Genomic DNA, 22,597 nt, shown 5'->3' on the forward strand with positions numbered 1-22,597 from the left:
ATTTAATAACCTGAATGAAGTATTACATACGTAGACTGAATGGACAATGAGTGTGCTGTATGTCCACTCAGTAGCAAAAAATACTCAAGGAAATGTGTTGCAAAATCAGGTCTGGAAGAGCTGAAACAAAATTTTGAAGGAGTTCTGGCATAGCTATGGGGGAAAAAAAAGGGTTTCTCCATTACACCTTGTACACAAATTCGCATCAAAACAGAAGTTTGATGAAATCGAAAATATAGCAAGAAATTTGTAAACAAAGTGATGGCAATGTCATTACTGGTGCTCACAATTAACATAATTTGGAAAAGGATAAGACAGTGACAGGCAGTAAAATAATAAAACAGTGACTCACTCTTATTATATATATTTACTAGACAATTTCCATAATGAACTGAAGTGGGAAAACCTGCAATAAATATGCAAAAAATGTATTGTTTCACCAGGACAATTTGACAGTTTTATCAAGGGCCATTGGAAGGAAAAAAAGGATGCTAGGGTTCAACACGCAGTTCGCAAGAAGATCATTAGAAATGGTCTAAACATTTTAAGTTGATGAACAACATTATATGTATATAACAGAAAAGGCTGCTAATTTTAATATTTATTTTTATTTTCACTTGACTGGTGTCTGGCTACATGCCCATCTTCAGATGACAAATGATTCACTATTGTTTCCTTGAAGAATTTTTATACTTTTTTTTCAAATTTTACTTCAACTTTTTACTGCTTTTTGACACATCCTTAGTCTGTTATCAGGATGTGCTGATAACCAATTTAAAGTAAAAGTAAAAGTTCAAAAAAAAAAATAAAAAAATAAAAAAAAAATAAAATAAAAAAGGATACCTTTGCAAATTCTGTGGCGGTAAAACAGTAAATTATCTGACTGCTGAAGTTGAGCATGTAGCCTGATATTGGTAATGTAAAGATAAAATAACCAAAAAAAAAGCAGCTTTGCCTGTGTATGATGTATGTTCATAATTTCATATCAATGGTGTGTTGGAGCGAAATGCGGTTGGCACCCTTGCACATACCTGTGTTAAATGTGTAACTGCCAGAAGTTTCAATGTTGTATGTCTGTTATCTATTGTTTAGTGCTGTATTGAGTAGAACATTGTGTTGCATAACTTGAAAATTTTGAAAGCCGGAGTTAGAGGAACAATGTGTCTGCATTAAATTTTGCGTGAAACTCAAGAAAACTTTTACAGAGACACGCCAAATGATGCAGGGAGCCTACAGTGATGAGTTCTTAAGCCATACTCAGTGTTAGGAATGGTTCACATGGTTTAAAATTGGCCAGACATAAGTTAAAGATGATCTTCGTTCAAGATGCCCTTCTACATACACCGATGACGCCCATAAATAAATTCTCAAATCTACAAACAGCTTTTAATATCCACCATTCTTTGTCGTACTTAGAAACAAAGTTGCTTTGCTACCGCAAATCACATGAATGTTTATAGAATTTCCATTATTTCATTGGTACTGTTAAGTTAAATGAGCATTCTCTAATTAAAAATGCTGTATCTTTTGTAATGGCAAAACTTCACTGGACTGGAAATCCATAGTTAACGAACTTTGCTAAATTCACAGAATTTATTTGTAACTAACTACTACTCAAATAGGTTTGGCCATCAATAGAGAAATGCTTAAAAATGTATTATTCATCAGCTCCAGTGTAACAGGCACCAGCATAATGTATTTGTTAGCGTAACTGTCCGAAGTCCACATTTGCCTGGACACAAGCATCATCACAACTGATTATTATTTAGGAAAGTATTCCTTTATGTTCTCTCTCTCTCTCTCTCTCTCTCTCTCTCTCTCCCTCCCTCCCTCCCTCCCTCTCTGCTGTGTTAGATTATTAGATGGCTTGTATGTATTTCAGACAAATGGATAAATTGAAATTCTATGTCTTTTTTTATTTTAAATCAAATATTACCACCTAAAATTCATACAAATTTGGTGAAGAATAATACGGAAAAGGAATAGACTTCTAGAACTGTTACTTATTAACTCACAAACTAGTTCTTGGATTCAAGGAATAACTTAAAGTTACAACCACAGTAAAATAATGCACGACATACTGAGATACTGGTGACACAGATACAGATTTCTTATAAAGGAAAGCATTACATTTCGAAAATACACAGTATATTATTACATTTTAAGGTTATTAGCAAAGTTTATTTTGATTTGTTATCTGTTTTTTTGAAACATACATAATTAAAATTTTACTGAACAGTGAGGAAAAAGGATACTGTGTTTGTTAATTTAAAACTAAACTAGCATTCAATGCCATATGTTTATTGGTTTCAAGTACGTCCAGTAATGGCACATTTATGCTTTTTTTTAAAGGTATATAGAATACCAACTAAATGCACATTGTATGGATGGTTGTCTGTTAAAACATGTTCCGCAAACATTGCATCTTTGTTTCCTAGTCTTTCCTGTCATTTTCCTGCCATGACAACCTAACTGCCACAACTCTGTCTGGCTGACCCACACATACTTTCCTGTTCTCGCACATAATCTTACATATAGCAGTTTGTACCAAAAGTTACATTGTGTCTCTAATATTGAATACTACCTTCCAATGTTATTGTCAATGTAAAACGTTGGTTCATTCTTATAAGATTTTCCCTTTTCTGCAAGGCTATCTGAAATTTTACCAACCAAAATCCCATGGATTTTAAATGACTTGATGCAGCTGGAAGCTCGAGAGTATGTTATCAGTATATATTGCCACAAAACCATGAATTCATATGTTATCAGTCACATCAGATCTATAGCCATTACTGAAAGTGAAGAGTTTGATTGTTCAAAATACTGTTTGACATTCCGATTCAGATAATGGAACAGATATGAGGTGATGCACCATGGAATTGTAAGCTGCATGTTTTTGATTTCTTGTGTGCTGTACTATAATATGCAATTTCCCAGCAGTATGGGCTACCGATAACTCATAACACGTAATATTGTTTGTGGAGTCAACTATTAAACACTTTCTGAAAACAAAAGTGGAGACCGAGTGAGGTGGCACAGTGGTTAGCACAATGGACACATTCAAGAGAACAACGGTTCAAATCCGTGTCTGGCTGTCCAAATTTAAGTTTTCCATGATTCCCCTAAATTGCTTCATGGAAATGCCAAGACGGTTCCTTCAAACGGGCATGGATGACTTCCTTCCCATCCTTCCCTAATCTGATGGGACACATGGCCTCACTGTTTGGTCTGCTCCTCCAAATCAACCAACCAACAAAAGTGGATATACATACAGAGAATTTTATAAGACTTATTACTTCAGAACACTTGTTTATTGCTGTCAAACACGGAGGTGAATCACCGCATGCCTTAATAAATAACCAGAGTACTATGAAGAAAAAGACGGATTTTTAACATGCCATTGATGAGCCACTACAACTGACAAACACATGGTGCTTCATAATGGTAATGAACCAATGTAGCAACTGAAGCTGATTACTCATGGTTGATAGAACATGTAAATGGTCTTTTGCCAGCATAATCAGTAGTCAGCTACCTTCAACATTTCCAGGCTACTATTGTTCATTATTTTAACCAGACACTATACACACAACTTCATATATCCATATTGCATCTTGCTGAACTTTCAGAAATATACATTACAACCAAAAAATAACTGATTATTTCTATCGCTTGCTGCTTCTTTGTTTGCCAGTGGCAATGACATCTCTCTCCATATTGGTATTGTATTATTATACACACTAAAGCTTGCACAGGATAGAGTAGCATGGAGAGCTGCAGCAAACCAGTCTCAGGACTGAAGACCACAACAACAACAACAACTTTTTTCTTCATTGCTTAAAATTTTTTATATGCTCATATCACTCCTTTCTCCTCTCAATTTTTGAAACATCTCACATATCAATTATGAATTTCAGATAAAATTGCGATATATATCCTTTTAAAGGTACCCTATTACAATGAACTCCGGATTTACAAACTTCAATACATTTCATTGTATCGTGAAAGCAGTTCTTAAACAAAATAATCAAACATAAGATTCAATTTTGGAGTCTGAATTAATGCCTTTGTAAAGTGTGGTCATGTTCATCTGGAATTTCAGAAACAAAAAACTATAATTTCAACCTTGTAATTTATCAGTCTGGTAACTTGCCTTTAAACTAAATAACTTGTTGCCAAATTTTTCGTTACATAGTATAATGATAAATATTTCTGCAACTGAAGTCTCAATACAGATACACATTATCCCTCAAGTGCTAGTCAGCAATGTGATATTGATAACAAGACTTGAAAGAGAAATTAGTCACTCATGTAGTTTTCATCTTTTCATATTAAAATACTAGTCTAAATTGTTATAACCCAACTTCTCACTAGATTTCAATGACTTCAGAGTGTTATTCTTGAAGCAGGTTCTTGCATTTCACCCTTCTTGAACCTTAAAACTTCAATTCTGTGACGTTCATTTTTTAATCTGTAACGCAGTATCTGTGGTTCATGGTGTGGGTTCCTGTAGTCATGTCCTAGTTCATGAACCACGGGCAACGTATGAGTGGCCAAGTAAGTGGTCCCGACAGTCGGGATACCGGTTACTTTGGAATAAGGCTGGGCATCTCGGACATATTCTGAGTCGTGGTCACCTTTGTGCTCATACGGCAAAGACTACCAAATCCACTGGTTAGTCCCTCAGCCGTTAGAGGTCAAACCCAATGGGACTCAGGGCAAGTAAGGCTAGCAACCTGCTTCTCTGGTACTTTAAATATGAAGCTGGCAACAATCAGAGCAAAATGCCTCGGACCTTTGGAGGTGACGGAATCCCACCTCTAACTGACAAACCTGGGACTCCTAAGATACGACTTGGCAAACAAATGGTAATGAGATGGGGAGCTATTAATATCAATGGGGACTACTCTGGGAAGAAGGTAGAGCTGGCAGAAGCTGCAAGTAAGATGGGGCTGCACATTTTAGCTGTTAGTGATAAGGGGTGAGAAAGAAGAGGAAGTGGGAGAATACAAGCTCTACCTGTCAGGAGTCAAAGCAGGAATAGCACATTGGGGTGTAGGGCTTTATATCAGGAAAGAAATGGAACCCAACATAGTTGTAATAAGGTATGTAAACAAACGACTGATGTGGATAGATTTGACAGTGTCTAGCAAGAAAATTAGGATTGTGTCAGTATATTCGCATTGTGAAAGGACAGATCAAGATAAGATGGATAGTTTTTATGAGGCACTCAGTGATGTAGTTGTTAGAGTAAAGGACAAGGACAGTGTTCTGCTCATGGGTGATTTTAACGCCAGGATTGAAAATCGAACAGAAGGGTATGAAAAGGTTGTGGGTAAATTTGGAGTGGATATGGAGGCCAACAGGAACGGGAAACAACTCTTGGATTTCTGTGCCAGTATGGGCTTAGTAATCACAAACTCCTTTTTTAAACATAAGAACATTCACTGGTATACTTGGGAAAGCAGGGGAACCAGATCTGCCATTGACTATATAATAACAGATCAGGAATTCAGGAAGGCTGTTAGGGACACATGCGTATTCAGGGGATTCTCTGATGACACTGATCATTATTTAATCTGCAGTGAAATTGGGATTGTGAGGCCGAAAGTGCAGGAAGTCAGGTACATATGTAGGAGGATAAGAGTGGAGAAACTTCAGGATAAGGAAATCAGGCACAAGTACATAACAGCGATCTCAGAAAGGTACCAGTTAGTTGAATGTAGTCAATTACAGTCATTGGAAAATGAATGGACAAGGTACAGGGACACAGTACTAGAAGTGGCTAAAGAATGTCTTGGAACAGTAGTGTGTAAAAGTAGGATGAAGCAAACAGCTTGGTGGAATGACACGGTCAAGGCAGCCTGTAAACGGAAAAAGAAGGCATATCTAAAATGGCTACATACTAGAACTCAGGTAGACAGAGAAAGTTATGTTGAAGAAAGAAACAAAGCCAAACAGATAATTGCAGCATCCAAGAAGAAATCTTGGGAAGACTTTGGAAACAGTTTGGAGACGATGGGTCAAGCTGCTGGAAAACCATTCTGGAGTGTAATTAGCAATCTTCGAAAGGGAGGTAAGAAGGAAATGACAAGTATTTTGGACAGGTCAGGAAAACTGCTGGTGGATCCTGTGGATGCCTTGGGCAGATGGAGGGAATATTTTGAAGAGTTGCTCAATGTAGGTGAAAATACGATCAGTAATGTTTCAGATTTCGAGGTAGAATGGGATAGGAATGATGATGGAAATAGGATCACATTTGAGGAAGTGGAGAAAATGGTCAACAGATTGCAGTGCAATAAAGCGGCTGGGGTGGATGAAATTAAGTCGGAACTCATCAAATGCAGTGGAATGTCAGGTCTTAAATGGCTACACAGGATAACTGAAATGGCCTGGGAGTCGAGACAGGTTCCATCAGACTGGACAAAAGCAGTAATCACACCAATCTTTAAACATGGAAACAGAAAAGATTGTAACAACTACAGGGGTATCTCTTTAATCAGCATTGTGGGTAAAATATTCTCAGGTATTGTTGAAAGGAAAGTGTGAGTATTAGTTGAGGACCAATTGGATGAAAATCAGTGTGGGTTTAGGCCCCTTAGAGGTTGTCAGGACCAGATCTTTAGCTTACGGCAAATAATGGAGAAATGTTATGAGTGGAACAGGGAATTGTATCTATGCTTTGTAGATCTAGAAAAGGCATATGACCGGGTTCCTAGGAGGAAGTTATTGACTCTTCTACAAGATTATGGAATAGGAGGCAAGCTTTTGCAAGCAATTAAAGGTCTTTACATGGATAGTCAGGCAGCAGTTAGAGTTGACGGTAAATTGAGCTCATGGTTCAGAGTAGTTTCAGGGGCAAGACAAGGCTGCAACCTGTCTCCACTGTTGTTCATATTATTTATGGATCATATGTTGAAAACAATAGGCTGGCTGGGTGAGATTAAGATACGTGAACACAAAATAAGCAGTCTTGCATATGCGGATGACTTAGTTGTGATGGCAGATTCGACTGAAAGTTTGCAAAGTAATATTTCAGAGCTAGATCAGAAATGTAAGGACTATGGAATGAAGATTAGCATCTCTAAAACGAAAGTAATGTCAGTGGGAAAGAAATATAAACGGATTGAGTGCCAAATAGGAGGAACAAAGTTAGAACAGGTGGATGGTTTCAAGTACTTAGGATGCATATTCTCACAGGATGGCAACATAGTGAAAGAACTGGAAGTGAGGTGTAGCAAAGCTAATGCAGTGAGCGCTCAGCTACGATCTACTCTCTTCTGCAAGAAGGAAGTCAGTACCAAGACTAAGTTATCTGTGCACCGTTCAATCTTTTGACCAACTTTGTTGTATGAGAGCGAAAGCTGGGTGGACTCAGGTTACCTTATCAACAAGGTTGAGGTTACGGATATGAAAGTAGCTAGGATGATTGCAGGTACTAGTAGATGGGAACAATGGCAGGAGGTAGTCCACAACGAGGAAATCAAAGAAAAACTGGGAATGAACTCTATAGATGTAGCAGTCAGGGTGAACAGGCTTAGATGGTGGGGTCATGTTACACGCATGGGAGAAGCAAGGTTACCCAAGAGACTCATGGGTTCAGCAGTAGAGGGTAGGAGGAGTCGGGGCAGACCAAGGAGAAGGTACCTGGATTCAGTTAAGAATGATTTTGAAGTAATAGGTTTAACATCAGAAGAGGCACCAATGTTAGCACTGAATAGGGGATCATGGAGGAATTTTATAAGGGGGCTATGCTCCAGACTGAACTCTGAAAGGCATAATCAGTCTTAAATGATGATGACGATGCTGACGACGATGATGATGATAATGATGATGACGCAGTATCTGATAAGAGTAATTCCAAGGCAAGCTGTTCTCTGATTTTCAGTCTTCCTTTAATCCCTGCTTCCTCCTCCATGGATTCTTCTTTCCAGGTTCTTATTCTGTCAGTAAATCACAGGAAAAAACAAAATCAGATTATAGAGGAGTTGTAAGTTTTCTGACCGTATATACACTGTTACAATTCTGCTTATCTTCTCTACTTGGTTTTTGTATATTAGCTAAGTATAGCAACTGATCTACCTCACATTTTAAAAAACTGTGATAACAGAGCAAATCCTCACACCAGTGTATACCCACACTCAATTACAATAAAGTTAAAAGTTCTTTCTTGTATGGTTGTAAGTTCATTTGAGTCAATAATAGCTTTTAAATTATTGAAATTTAATTTTGGATGTTGGCATTTTCAAGGAATCTTACCATATCAACCTTTCCTGAAGATCACCATTCCTATAAACCCTTGTCTACCATATTCCACTTTCTGTAAACACAGACTGAATCTGTGCACAATTCCTAACAGAATACCAGTCTACCTACTCTTCTTGACTATCTACCAGTTTCTTAATAATGTTGTCACTAGCATCTTAACTGCAGATCTTTATTTATTTATTTATTTATTTATTGTAACAGTTCTTCCATCTCTGTTAGTTGTTTATCCTGCTACTCAAAAGTTTGCTATGCCAAAATCCACTGACTTATCTTCCAACATATGCAGCTGCAGTCCTATATGCCAAAACGTCTTAAGTTCTAAATGAAACATGGATTACGGATTTGCTTTAAATAAGTTTCAGTCTCTTCAAATACTGGTAATTTTGGCGTAGGACCTCAATTATATTTCAAAATGTTGGACTGTTATTGTAGTCTGTCACGGTAAATAACTGTACTGACTTCAAAAATATAAATTACACCAGTGCTGGCAATTCTAGCATTATGAACAAAGATATAAGTGCTACCTGGAATCCAACCTCCGTTTCCATGTGGCATGGATAGTAGTGAAAGTCACTACAATGACACAAATTGTAAATTAGTGTGCTTGCAGCTACAGTAACAAAAAGCCCCATTGCCTTTCATTCAGTTAGTGTAGCAGAATTGCCAAAAAAAAGCCAAATATACAATCTGTTATGTAATATGGTTTTTATGGGCAGAAGATTACAAAGCTGCTGACAACCATCACAACATTTGTGCTGTGTACAGACTAAATGCAATAAGTGAAGTAGTTTAGCATCATCAGTGGTGTCATTTGTTTAGGAGGTGAAGAACAGATGATCAACATGATGACAAAAGTGGCTGTCTGTCAAAAACTAATATAGTAAATTGATCAAAAATTATGAAAAAAGCATTTTGCGACTTTTCAATGTTTTGACAACTTTCAGCAGATTTCTGTGAGTATTTTAAATGGAAGTGTGGTAGACAGTATTGTAAGCTCTGTGCTTGTTGGATTCCTGAATAGAACTGTGAGTAGTGGATATGCTTACTATGCTAATTAAAAAGCATGTTAAATTCAGTCAACCTGAAAAGTTACAGCTACCATTTTTGGGATGCTAGTGGAATTTTGTTTGTGGATACTACGGAACATGATAGGATACACAAAACAGCAGTTTACTGTGGGAGATCAAGAAAACAACAAAGCTGTCTAAAACAAGTGATGTTGTTTTCGAATTAAGGTGTGATGTTTCTGCATGGCAATGTTCAGCAACACTCTACCCTGCAACCACCAGGAATTGTTATATCAGTTCCAGGCTATGACCTGCCTCTCAGCTAAACCTCGGTTCCAAATAATTTCCACCACTTCATGCACATGAAAAACTGAAATGGCTCCAAACTTCTTGATTAATAAAGTACTTCAAAATGCTGTCAAGAGTTAATTGCATTTTAGGTGGCAGAACTTTTTGCAGGTGAAATTTGTCAACTCACTAAAAGATACAATTCATGCTTGAATCTGAAAGGTGAATTCAAAATTTTTCTTATAAATTTGTTTCTACAATTTCAGTATTATATTTATAGTCAATGGAGGAGGTTACTTTCCAGGGCATACTGAAGCACCAAATTATACAAAAAGCACAATTTTAAGATTTTTCTGATCACTTCACCTGGAATATTCTAGCCCTTTCTTTACAGCTTAACAGAAATTACAGCCAGCATAACAGCAAGTGAACGTCTAAATATAATTCTTATATCAGCTATTAAATGTCTTTCTTACAATTACATTTCTTTTTGATTAGTACAACTAATAAGGAGCATGAGCCAAACAAGTATACTGTGGCAGCCCATACATGGACAGGAATCAACACATTAAAAAAAGGAAAGAAAACAGAAATGTGGACCTAGAACCCACCATCCTCATCCATATCCTTTGGATCAGGTCTTGCTGGTTTTGTTTCAGGGTTTGGGTCAATCTCTCCTGGCTTTAATTTACGTGGGTCATCTGCAGCATCCTCCCCTTCTTCCTTCTTCTGTGCCTGGTCCCTTTAAAAAAGATGGGGAAAAGCTGTAAAGGGAGTATTTTTGTTTGGCATTTGGGTCATTCCACAACATATTATTCAGACAAGCTCACTCACCACCCTAGAATTGGATGAACTGTGTTATTTGTTCTCACTTTGGAGATGATTAACCATAACAATTTTTACCATTTTATCTCTCTGATTCTATTTTACGGCATTTCAAAATGTGTTGGCACAGAATGACAGTGTCAAACAATGAAGCGTTACTTTTGAGGTTCTGCATCTAATTCGGTAAAAATGGAACCATTTAGGGTCACTTTCCATCTGTCTGTCCGACTGTTAAAAACTCTTTCTCTCATTATCAGGTGGATGTATTACGTTGAAATTTATGTCACATACCAAGGCCTATGGTCACTTGGTAGTGTAAAAATATGGAAACTGCATGTCAATGGAATCAAAAGACACAACTATTTATGTCACATATTTTGCTACTCACAAACTCACTCATCAAAATCTGTAAAGTATTTCCCATTGACTTAGAATCAAAACATTTGGGAAGCAGCAAGCTTTTACTGTAAAAGTAAAGAAAAATCCAAATATTGTTAATTTGTAATTATATCACAAGAAAAAAATATTTTTTTCTCTAATCATATCCAACTGTCTGTCTGTTAAGATAACTTTTCCTCAAGAACAGGTAGAAGTATCAAGTTGAAACATATGTCACATACTAAGGCGTATTGACCGTTGAAGTGTATATGCTTCTAAGTCAACGCAATAAAAGGATAAGGCAACTTATGTAACAAATTTTCGTACTCGCAAATTCATCCATTAATACCTATACAATACTTCCCATTCCACAGTGTCATGAAATTTAGCAAGAAACAAGGTTTCACAGTACAAAAAAGGAAAAATAAGCAGAAAATTCTTATTTTGTTATTAAATCATGCAAAAAACATATTTATATATAAAACAAAGATGAGGTGACTTACCGAACGAAAGCGCTGGCAGGTCGATAGACACACAAACAAACACAAACATACACACAAAATTCAAGCTTTTGCAACAAACTGTTGCCTCATCAGGAAAGAGGGAAGGAGAGGGGAAGACGAAAGGAAGTGGGTTTTAAGGGAGAGGGTGAGGAGTCATTCCAATCCCGGGAGCGGAAAGACTTACCTTAGGGGGAAAAAAGGACAGGTATACACTGGCGAGTGTATACCTGTCCTTTTTTCCCCCTAAGGTAAGTCTTTCCGCTCCCGGGATTGGAATGACTCCTTACCCTCTCCCTTAAAACCCACTTCCTTTCGTCTTCCCCTCTCCTTCCCTCTTTCCTGATGAGGCAACAGTTTGTTGCGAAAGCTTGAATTTTGTGTGTATGTTTGTGTTTGTTTGTGTGTCTATCGACCTGCCAGCGCTTTCGTTCGGTAAGTCACCTCATCTTTGTTTTTATATATAATTTTTCCCACGTGGAATGTTACCTTCTATTATAATGATATCAAAAAACATATTTATTTTGTCATTTATTCTCCAACTTCCAAGTTAAAAATAAAACATTCTCGAAAGTGTTGGAAACCCCAGGACCAATATCTTACCAGTATCAGTATTGATAAGAGCAATAATCTTAGAGATTCTCAGTTCCAAGGATGAATGAACTGTCTACAACATAATTAAGTTTGTACGAAACCATCAGAGCTCGAGTCCTACTTGCACATGGCCAATTTTTTATTTATAACATGAAATTTGGCAGTTGTGCACTCTATAGTATAAAGGACTTACATTTTTTGTATTTTATTTTGCAAAAAAATATGATTCACCACAGCAATGAATATATCATAATGGGGAACTGATGATTCTCACAATTTTCCTGCAAAGTGATCCTCAGATCAAAGTCTATCACTTGAGAAAATAAAATTAATGTTTTTTTGTTCCTTCATTATTTATTGGTTTTGTAACAGATAATTAAAACAGAAAATAAAATTAATGCCTTTTTGTTCCTTCGTTACTTGTTGGTTTTGTAACAGATAATACAGGGTGATTCAAAAAGAATACCACAACTTTAAAAATGTGTATTTAATGAAAGAAACATAATATAACCTTCTGTTATACATCATTACAAAGAGTATTTAAAAAGGTTTTTTTTTTCACTCAAAAACAAGTTCAGAGATGTTCAATATGGCCCCCTCCAGACACACGAGCAATATCAACCCGATACTCCAACTCGTTCCACACTCTCTGTAGCATATCAGGCGTAACAGTTTGGGTAGCTGCTGTTATTTCTCATTTCAAATCATCAATGGTGGCTGGGAGAGGTGGCCAAAACACCATATCCTTAACATACCCTCATAAGAAAAAATCGCAGGGGGTAAGATCAGGGCTTCTTGGAGGCCAGTGATGAAGTGCTCTGTCACGGGCTGCCTGGCGGCCGATCCATCGCCTCGGGTAGTTGATGTTCAGGTAGTTACGGACAGATAAGTGCCAATGTGGTGGCGCTCCATCCTGCTGAAATATGAATTGTTGTGCTTCTTGTTCGAGCTGAGGGAACAGCCAATTCTCTAACATCTCCAGATACTGTAGTCCAGTTCCAGTAGCACGTTCGAAGAAAAAGGGACCAAAAACTTTATTGGCTGAAATGGCGAACAAATGTACAACTAAATGAAACTTTATAGCTCCCTTAATTCGCCGACAGATAGTGCTTAGCTCTGCCTTTTGTCGTTGCAGAGTTTTAAATTCCTAAAGTTGTGGTATTCTTTTTGAATCACCCTGTAGTTTTTCATTTTTTCTTGAGAACATAAAATAATCAACTGAAATTTCGAAGGTCCTGGATAATATCCTCTCATTTGGGCCAACAGAAATAACTGTAGAGGTCCCAAAGGACGCACGCATCACATGGTAATGTCATTTCATGCTGTGATTTACATCTTATAAAACTGAAGTAATTTTATCTATTGAAAGGAACTGTAACTGAGTGTTTCACTTACTAACATGAAATACTGAAAAGGGAAAAAAAACAATAACAATAAGATCATGAAAAGATAGACTGCTACTCACCATACGCAGGAGGTATTGAGTTTCAGTCAGGCACAAGGAAAAGATTGTTATACATTTAAGTTTCTGGGCAGAAGGCCATCTTCTGAAGTAGAAAATAGGCACACATTCGCACAAGCACAAAACTCTCTCTCTCTCTCTCTCTCTCTCTCTCTCTCTCTCTCTCTCTCTCTCTCCCCCCCACTTACACACACACACACACACACACACACACACACACACACACACACACAAAATCTGCTGTCTCAGGCCACTGAGGCCACACTGCAGACTGCAATTGCACCTGGTCACCTGATGGGAGAAGCCATCTGGCATGGGTGGTAGGTGTAAGGGCGAGACTGGGAAAGGGGGGAGGGGTGGGGGAGGATAGCATGGCAAGGCTGGAGAGGTGTAGTGCTGCTTGCTGGAACATGTAAGGATTGGTGGGGACAGGATAAGGCTTCTAGATGCAGTTGAGAGATTTAGGATTGCGAAGGGAGGGGGAAAGAAGTGGAAAAAGAGAAAAGTAGAGAAGAGGAAACAAGACTACCGGGTATGTCAATGGAATAGGAGGCAGTGAAGTGCTGGAGTGCGACAAGTGAACAAGTAGGTGAAGGTTGAGGCCAGGGAGGTTATGGTTCAAATGGCTCTGAGCACTATGGGACTTAACTTCAGAGGTCATCAGTCCCCTAGAACTTAGAACTACTTAAACCTAACCAACCTAAGGACATCACACACATCCACGCCCGAGGCAGGATTCGAACCTGTGACCGTAGCGGTCACGCAGTTCCAGACTGTAGCGCCTAGAACCGCTCGGCCAACCTGGCCGGCAGGGAGGTTATGGGACAGCGTGTTGCAGAGAGAGTTCCCACCTGCACAATCCAGAAAATCTGGTGTTGGTAGCAAGCATCCAGATGGCATGGACTGTGAAATAGTCACCTAAGCACATCACATAGTGTTGTGCAGCATGTGCAGCAACTGTGTGGTTCAGCTGTCTCTTGACCATTGTTTGTCAGTGGCCATTCATGCTGACAGACAACTTGTTATTTGCCACACCTGTGCAGAAAGCGTCGCAGTGGTTGTGGCTTAGTTTGCAGACCACATGACTGACTGCCTTCACAGGTAGCCCAGCCTCTGATGGGACTGGAGACGACTGTGATCGGTCTGGAGTAGGTGGTGGTGTGTGGATGTATGGGACAGGTATTTCATCTAGGTCTACAGCAGGGACATCAGCCATGAGGCAGTGGGCTGGGAGCAGGGAAGGATAAGAATACTGCGTAGGTTCGGTGGATGGTATAATACCACTGTGAGAGAGGTGGAAAGTATAGTGGGTAAGGTATTCCTCATTTCAGCACACAATAAGAGATAGTCAAAACTTGGTGAAGAATGTGATTGAGTTGCTCCAGTCCTGGGTGGTACTGAGACAGGGGGATTGCTACTTTGTGGCTGGATGGTGGGTATGTGGGAGGTGGTTGGGGACTGGAGAGACAAGGCAAAGGAGATCTGTTTCTCAACAAGGTTGGGAGAGTAATTTGAGTCTTTGAAAGTATCAGAGAGAGACCCTTGGCATATATTAATAGTTTTGCAGTATGTCACAAAAATTTGTCATCTGAGAAAAAGAGTAAACTCTGAAGTTTCTGCAGAAAATTTTCATAAATCTGCTGTGATTCAAATTACAACTAAATGAATCTGCAATTAAAAGAAAAGTATTCATACTTAATAATAAAACTGGAAAGATTAATGTGGCTTACACTTTGGTGTAAAATATCATTCCGAGCAAGCACAAATTAGCAAACACAAACTTCTTCAGAATACAATCAAAATGCCACATCAGGTCAATAAAAAAGAATAAATTTAATTTTAGGAAACTACGTCTTCATAAAAGCAATTTTAATCTCAGTGCCGAGTGGCCATTTTTGCACTTGGGTGTGAAAAAAAGAAAAAGTGTGATGTCACAGAATGGGAAGTTCAATGATTAGCTCAAAAGGAATATTATCTGCATAGATTTGTTTCAGTTTTGTAACATTAACATCACCATATGTAGTTTGTAAATATTTAAACAGAACATGATGTTAAAATACAATTTATGGATCTTCAGGACCTTCACCATCATTCCATTGGCCCAAATGACAACTTCTGCCCTGTTCCCATTCATCATGTGTTTGATGATACAGAAAAGCATATGTGGTCTATTCAGAAAAAACATGTTACTGTTATAAATTATGTCCACCATATGGAGCGCTATTTAAAAACTGAATTAACTTGGCCTTTCTTTAAATACTGTTGGTTGAGTCTGTTTCTTTTATAAGTTTAATCACTTACAATTTCAATTATGTCAAAAGTACATTACTGAGAAACCTCGAAATTTTGATTATTTATCTTGTGATCTCAAGAAAAAAATTAAATATAATTATTTGCCATAAAAACAAAAAAATAACAAAAATAAATTAATTATATTTTCTCATGTAGTAGACAATGATTTTCGAATCATTTCACAAATAAAAAATTTATGGAATATCCCTTCCTCTTTGTTTCATATTTGATATAATGGTAAACTGTGTTTTTTACAAAATGAAATACAAAAGTAAAGTGTAAATTTTTTTCTAGTCTTCGTGGTTTTACTTAAAAGTATGAGCTTTTTCCCTACACTTCTTATACCGTGCAGTACACAACCTGCATATTTCACTTTATTTGGATGATAAATAAAAAAAAAGATAATTTATTTTTAAAAGGCATCAAATGTTATTTTGTGCCATAACAATGTTAAAAGCAACAAAGCTATCAAATTTTGAAGTTGCATAAAATAGAAAATGAGAGAGAGGAAATGTTAAAATTCGATATGACTGTTAATCATATCATATCCAGAGGGAGAATAAATAAGCAAGGTTTCATCAAAATCTAAAATAGTGTGTGAAAAACTGCTTTTTTTTCTCGTTGGACTAACATACAACATATAGGCAATAGTGAACTCTCAGGGTGCTTCCAGTACAGCTACCACAAGATAGGCCATGACTCATGCACATGAAAAATGTCAACTCAAATGACAGTACAGGAAACACAATAACACTTTAAAGAGCATGTATTTCCATAACTACCCATTTTTCCAGAATAAAATATTTTCAGTTCATTAGCACATTATTTCATCACGAAATCCCAATTTCCATTTACCACTGTTAATAGTAGAATTTATTACTGTTGCTCAATTTTCATTTAACAATGGAAAATCCAGGATGGAATAATGAGAATGTTATGGAAAGGATACTTGCCGCACACAACATAGTGGAGATGCTGAGGAAAAGCAAATTGGGTGGTGTGGGTAATGATGAGGCGGGGCAGAGAGGGGGACAGATAGCAGGATAGGAGTGGTGGACAGTAAAGTAGCGCTTGTGGGAGCATACAGGAGGCCAGGAAGGTTATGGGAATGTAGCAAATATTGTCGGGAGAGTTCACACCTGCACAATTCACGAAAGCTGGTGTTGGTAGGAAGGATTCAGATAGCACAGGCTATGAAGCAGTGTTGCGCACTGTGCTCAGCAACTGGCTTGTACAGATGTTTCTCGGACACAGTTTGTCGGTGCCCATTCACGTGGACAAACGGCTTGTTGGCTGTCATGCCCATGTAGAATGCAGAACAGTGGTTGCAGCTTATCTCATAGATCACATGACTGGTTTCACAGACAGCCCTTCCTTTGATGGGATAGGTGATGTTTGTGACAGGACTAGAGAAGGTGACAGCAGAAGAATGTGTGGGACAGGTCTATTACAGGGATCTGAGTCAAGGCGCAAGGTGTTGGTAGCAGGAGATGTGGGGATAGAGTACCACTGTGGGAGGGGTGGGAAGGGTAGTGATTAGAACATTCCTCATTTCAGGTCATGATGAAAGGTACTCAAAACTCTGGGGGAGAATATGTCCTGGGTGGTACTGAGTCGCAAGGGGAATGCTCCTCTGTGGTCAGACAGTGAGACTTTGGGTGTATTTGGGTGACTGGAGAGATAAGGCATGGAAGATCTGTTTTTGTACAAGGCTGGGAGGGTAATTATGGTCTGTGAAGGCCCCCAGTGAGACCGTTGGTATATTTTGAAAAGGACTGCTCCTCATCACCACAGATGTGATGGCCACAGGTGGCTGAGCTGTGTGGTAGGTAATTCTTGGTATGGAATGGGTGGCTGCTGTCAAAGTGGAGGAATTGTTGGTGGTTGGTAGGTTTGATATGGATGGAGGTACTGATCTAGCCATCTCTTTGGTGGAGATTAACATTGAGGAAGGTGATTTGTTGGATTGAGGAGGACCAGATGAGGTGAATGGGGGAGGAAGTGTTGAGGTTCTGGAGGAATGTGGATATCCATATAACAAAGATGTCATCAGTGAATCAGAACCAGGTAAGGGTTTTGGGATACTGGGTGGTTAGAAAGGGTTCCTCTAGACGGATCATGATTAGGGTGGCACAGGATTGTGCCATGTGGTTGCCCATAGCCATACCCAAGATTAGTTTGTAAGTGATGCCTTCAAAGAAGAAATAATTGAGGGTGACAATATACTTCACTTTGGCAGATTAGGAAGGAGGTTGTAGGTTTGGAATCCATTGGATGTTGGTAAAAGTAGTGTCCAATGGCAGCAAGGCCATGGGCATTAGGGATGTAAGTGTAAGGGGAGGTGGCATTAATAGTGACAAGCAGGCCACCATATGATCAAGGAACAGGAACTGTGGAGAGCTGGTGGGGGAAATGGTTGGTATCTTTTATATAGGGGGGCAGGTTGCAGGTAATAGGCTGAACGCATTGGTCTACAGGAGCAGAAATTTTCTCATTGGGGGGCACAATAACCAGCAACAATGGGGCATCTGGATGGTTGGGTCTATGGTTTTTAGGAAGCATGTAGAATATAGGAGTGCAGGGAGTGGTAGGTGTGAGGAGAGAAATGGACTCTGGGGAGAGGTTTTGGGATGGGCCTAAGGTTTTGAGGAGAGACTGGAGATCCTGCTAGATTTCTAGAATGGGGTTACTGCGGCAGGGTTTGTAGGTGGATGAATCTTGCAGCTGGCAGAGCCATTCAAAATGACAGTGATGCTAGCTTTGTTGGCAGGTAGGATTATAAAGTCAGGATCACTTTTTGGGTGGTGGACTGTGGTTCTTTCTGCAGAAGTAAGTCAGGCAGGGTTCAACATCAGTCTTTGGTTGAGAATGGTAGGGTTGGTGGTGAAAAACTGTTTCCACTACAGGGACTAGGAGGCAGAAAGAAGGTCTTTAACAAGTCCTGCATGACTGAATTTGGGAGCAGGGCAAAAGTTGACGCCGTCTGTGGGACAGATGCTTTTGGAGGAAAGGCCTTTTTAGATTCTGGATTCTGCATTGTTGCAGGAGGAAGATTTTGAGGTTGGGGCAAATGTAGTAGGTCTGCAAGTCAGGGTTTGTCAGCTATGGGGGATGTGAGGGAGGTTTGGAGGTTGTTGTAGAGGTGATGGATAATAGTGGTCCAAAGTGGGAGTAGAAAGTGAATATGGTGGAGAGTTTTTTGATGTGGCATTGTGCACGTAACTCTAGTTCCGGGAGGGCGAGAGTTTCACTGGGTGATATGAGATCCAGGAATTTAGAATTTCATAGCAGTAGAATTTCATGGATGGAGAGGAGGTACTGCAAGGAAGTTTGGCCCTGACTGATATGGTTTTGCAGGACGATGTTGGTGAGGATTAAGGACTCGAAGAATCTGAACAGATGGAGTTCACTGTGGAAGGAGGGGTTGCAGCTGGTGATGGGTAATTTGATGGTAAGACCATCTTGGGCAGGGGCAGGGGGGGGGCAGAGGGGGGGGGGGATTCCATGAGCCAAGCAACAATGCAAGAACAGTATGTGAGACTGGGTTCTGGCTAGGAACAGGGAAACTTTTTGTATTGACACAGATGGGAGGAGTAGGGTTTCCTGGTGGAGGATAAAAATGCGAAAAATATGTAAATAAAATAGAAATAAGTCCACAAAATTCACAAAAATACACCAAAAACATGACAAAAATTATGAAAAGGGTTAAGTAGGTGAAGTATGGGAAAACCAGATGAAATCTGAGGGCGTGAGCCAATAGTGAACGGCAAAAACCAACTGAAATTAATATGAAAACATCTTGAATTAAAGAAAAAAATAAATAAAAAGATTGTAATGTGGGTTGCTGGTCTGTTAGTGGATGAGTGTGAAGAAGGGAGTTGGCACCTGTGACCAGACTACATGAAGTTAGCATGTGCGGAAGCTGGAATAGAGAGGAGGAGGAGTGTGGGTGTGGGGGAGGGGTTGGTAGGGTGGGATACAACTTCATATGCCACAGGAAGGCACAGAAAATAATACCCAAAAATACAAAAGTGTGTCACAATAAGAGTGATCAATTTGATGGTCTAGTTCACGAGATGCTGCACCAACATTAAGAGTGGTCCTGTAGCAATCCATTGCACATAGCCAAGATGGTTAACACACTGTGGCTCATAAGTAGAGTGTATAGTGCGGTTTGGTAGGTGGTAGGAGAAAAAAGGACAGACACTGAGTACAGTCATGTATTAAAAAATAGTTACAAAGGGAAACAGCACTGGGTTACAAGTTGAAAGAAAAGCCACAAGGCAAAATCAAACAATGGAAAATCCAGTACAGAATAATGAAAATGTTATGAAAAGGATAGTTGCTACCCACCTTATAGTGAAGACACTCAGTCACTGATAGGCACAACGAAAAGACTGTCAAACAAAGCTTTCGGCAAAACAGGCCTTTATCAGAATTAGACAAAACACACACACACACACACACACACACACACACACACGCGACCACACTCTCTGGCTGCCAAGACCAGGCTGCAAGCAGCAGTGCATATGATAGGAGAAACTAACAGGGTGATGGGGGTAAGGAGGAGGCTGGGACAGGGAGGGGGAGGGATAAGAGGCCAAGGGTGGGGGACAGTACAGTACTGCTTGTGGGAGCATGCAGGAACGAGATGGGGAGAGGGTAGCGCAGCTAGATGCAGTAGGGAGGCTAGATGGTGGGCAGAAGGGGGTTGTGAAAAAGGAGAGATGTAAAAAGACTGTGGGTGCGTTAGTGGAATAGAAGGCTGTGTAGGCTGGAATGGGAACAAGGTAGGGGATAGGTGGATACAAGACAATGACTAACAAAGGTTGAGACCTGGAGGGGTTATGGAAATGTAGATTATACTGTAAGGAGGGTTCCCACCTGTGCAATTCAGAAAAGCTGGTGTTGGCGGGAAGGGTCCAGATGGCACAGGCTGTGAAGCAGTCATTGAAAAAAACATCATGCTGGGCAGCGTGCTCAGCAACTGGATTGTCCAGCTGTTTCTTGGACACAGTTTGTTGGTGGCCTTTCATGTGTACAGACAACTCGTTGGTTGTTAAGCCCACATAGAATGCAGCACAGTGGTTCCAGATGTGGTTGTAGATCACATGGCTGGTCTCGTATGTAGCCCTGTGTTTCATGGGACAGGTGCTGTTGAGACTGGACTGGGGTAGGTGGCGGTAGGAGGATGTCTGGGACAGCATGTAGGCCTATTACAGAGATATGGGCCATGAGGCAAGGGGTTGGGAGCAAGGGATTGTGTAGGGATGGACACGGATATTGTGTAGGTTCGGTGGGCGGCAGAATACCACTGTGGGACGGGTGGGAAGGACAGTGTGTAGGATATTCTGTATCTCATGGCACAATGAGAGGCAGTCGAAACCCAGGCAGAGAATGTGAGTCAGTTGCTCCAGTCCTGGGTAGCGCTGAATTATGAGGGGAATGGTCCTCTGTGGTTCAAATGGCTCTGAGCACTATGGGACTTAACTTCTGAGGTCATCAGTCCCCTGGAACTTAGAACTACTTAAACCTAATTAACCTTCCTAATTAACCTAAGGACATCACACACATCCATGCCCGAGGCAGGATTCGAACCTGCGACCGTAGCGGTCACACTGTTCCAGACTGTTGCACCTAGAACCACTCGGCGACCCCGGCCGGCACTCCTCTGTGCCCGGATGGTGAGACTCTGGGAGGTGGTAGGTGACTGTAGAGATAAAGTATGAAAAATCCATTTTTGTACAAGGTTGGGGGAAGGGGGGTGGGGGTGGGGAGGGTGTATTACAGTCTGGGAAGGCCTCAGCCTTGGTATATTTCGAGAGAGACTGCTACTCACAACAGATGCAGCATCTGCCAGCTGTCAGAGTCATCCACCCACAAACCCTGCCACAGTGACCTCATTCCAGAAATCCATCAGGATATCCAGTATCTCCTTAAATCATAAGGTCCATCCCAGAACCTCTTCGTGAATCCATCTTTCTCCTCACCCTACCATCCCCCGCAATCCTTCCTTCCACATGCTTCCTGAAGTGCAGAAACCCACAGCGCCCCATTGTGGCTGATTAATGCGCCTGCACTGAGAGAACATCAGCTAGTGTAAACTAACATTTTTAGCCTATTACCTGCAACCTACACTCCTATTTAAAAATACCAACCATTTACCCCACTGACTCCCCACATTTCCTGTTCCTTTACCACATGGTGCCCTGCTCGTCACTATTAATGCCAGCAACCTTTACACTAACATCCCTATTGTCCATGGACTTGCTGCTACTGAACACTACCTCTCCCAATGTCTGACGGATTCCAAACCTACAGCCTGCTTCCGAGACCCTCTGATCAACTATATCCTCACCCACAACACCTTCTCCTTTGCAGGCATCACCTACAAACAAATCCAGGGTATAACTATGGGCAACCATATGGTGCCATCCTATGCAAACCTATTCACAGTCCATCTAGAGCAATCATTACTAGCTACCCATAATCCCAAAACCCTTAACTGTTTCAGATTCATTGTTGACATCTTCATGATCTGGATCAAGGGCGAAGACACCCTATATATATTCCTCCAGAATTCAACACCTTCTCCCTTATTCACTTCACCTGGTTCCCAAGAAGCCAAATTCCTCAATGTTAACCTCCACCTCAAAGATGGATGCATCAGTACCTCCATCCATACCAAACATATCAACAGTATCCATAGCTGTTCTATCTGTAGTGACAAGCAGTCTCTTTCAAAACAAACCAAGGGTCTCACTGAAGCCTTCACACACTGTAATTGCCCTAACAACCTTGTACAGAAACAGATTTCCCATGCCTTATCTCTCCAGACACCCACCATCTCCCCAAGTCCCACTGTCTGGTCACAGAGAAGCATTCCCCCATGACTCAATACCACCCAGGATTGAAGCAAAGCAACTGAAATGAAGAATGTCCTATCCACTATCCTTACCACCCTTCCACAGTGATATTCT

The 22,597-nt window shown here is 40.1% G+C and overlaps 1 protein-coding gene across 1 annotated transcript in view; it reads right to left on the reverse strand.

The window, feature by feature from the left end:
• The window catches only part of LOC124798045 (cell division cycle 5-like protein), a 98,345-nt gene that overhangs the window by 62,000 nt on the left and 13,748 nt on the right, over positions 1 to 22,597 (reverse strand). The window contains exon 3 of the mRNA XM_047261270.1: positions 10,175 to 10,305. Within this exon, the coding sequence (XP_047117226.1) occupies positions 10,175 to 10,305 (131 nt within the window). The remainder of the gene's footprint in view (positions 1 to 10,174; positions 10,306 to 22,597) is intronic.

Source organism: Schistocerca piceifrons, chromosome 1 (assembly GCF_021461385.2).
Source record: "Schistocerca piceifrons isolate TAMUIC-IGC-003096 chromosome 1, iqSchPice1.1, whole genome shotgun sequence".
Lineage (NCBI taxonomy): Eukaryota > Metazoa > Arthropoda > Insecta > Orthoptera > Acrididae > Schistocerca > Schistocerca piceifrons.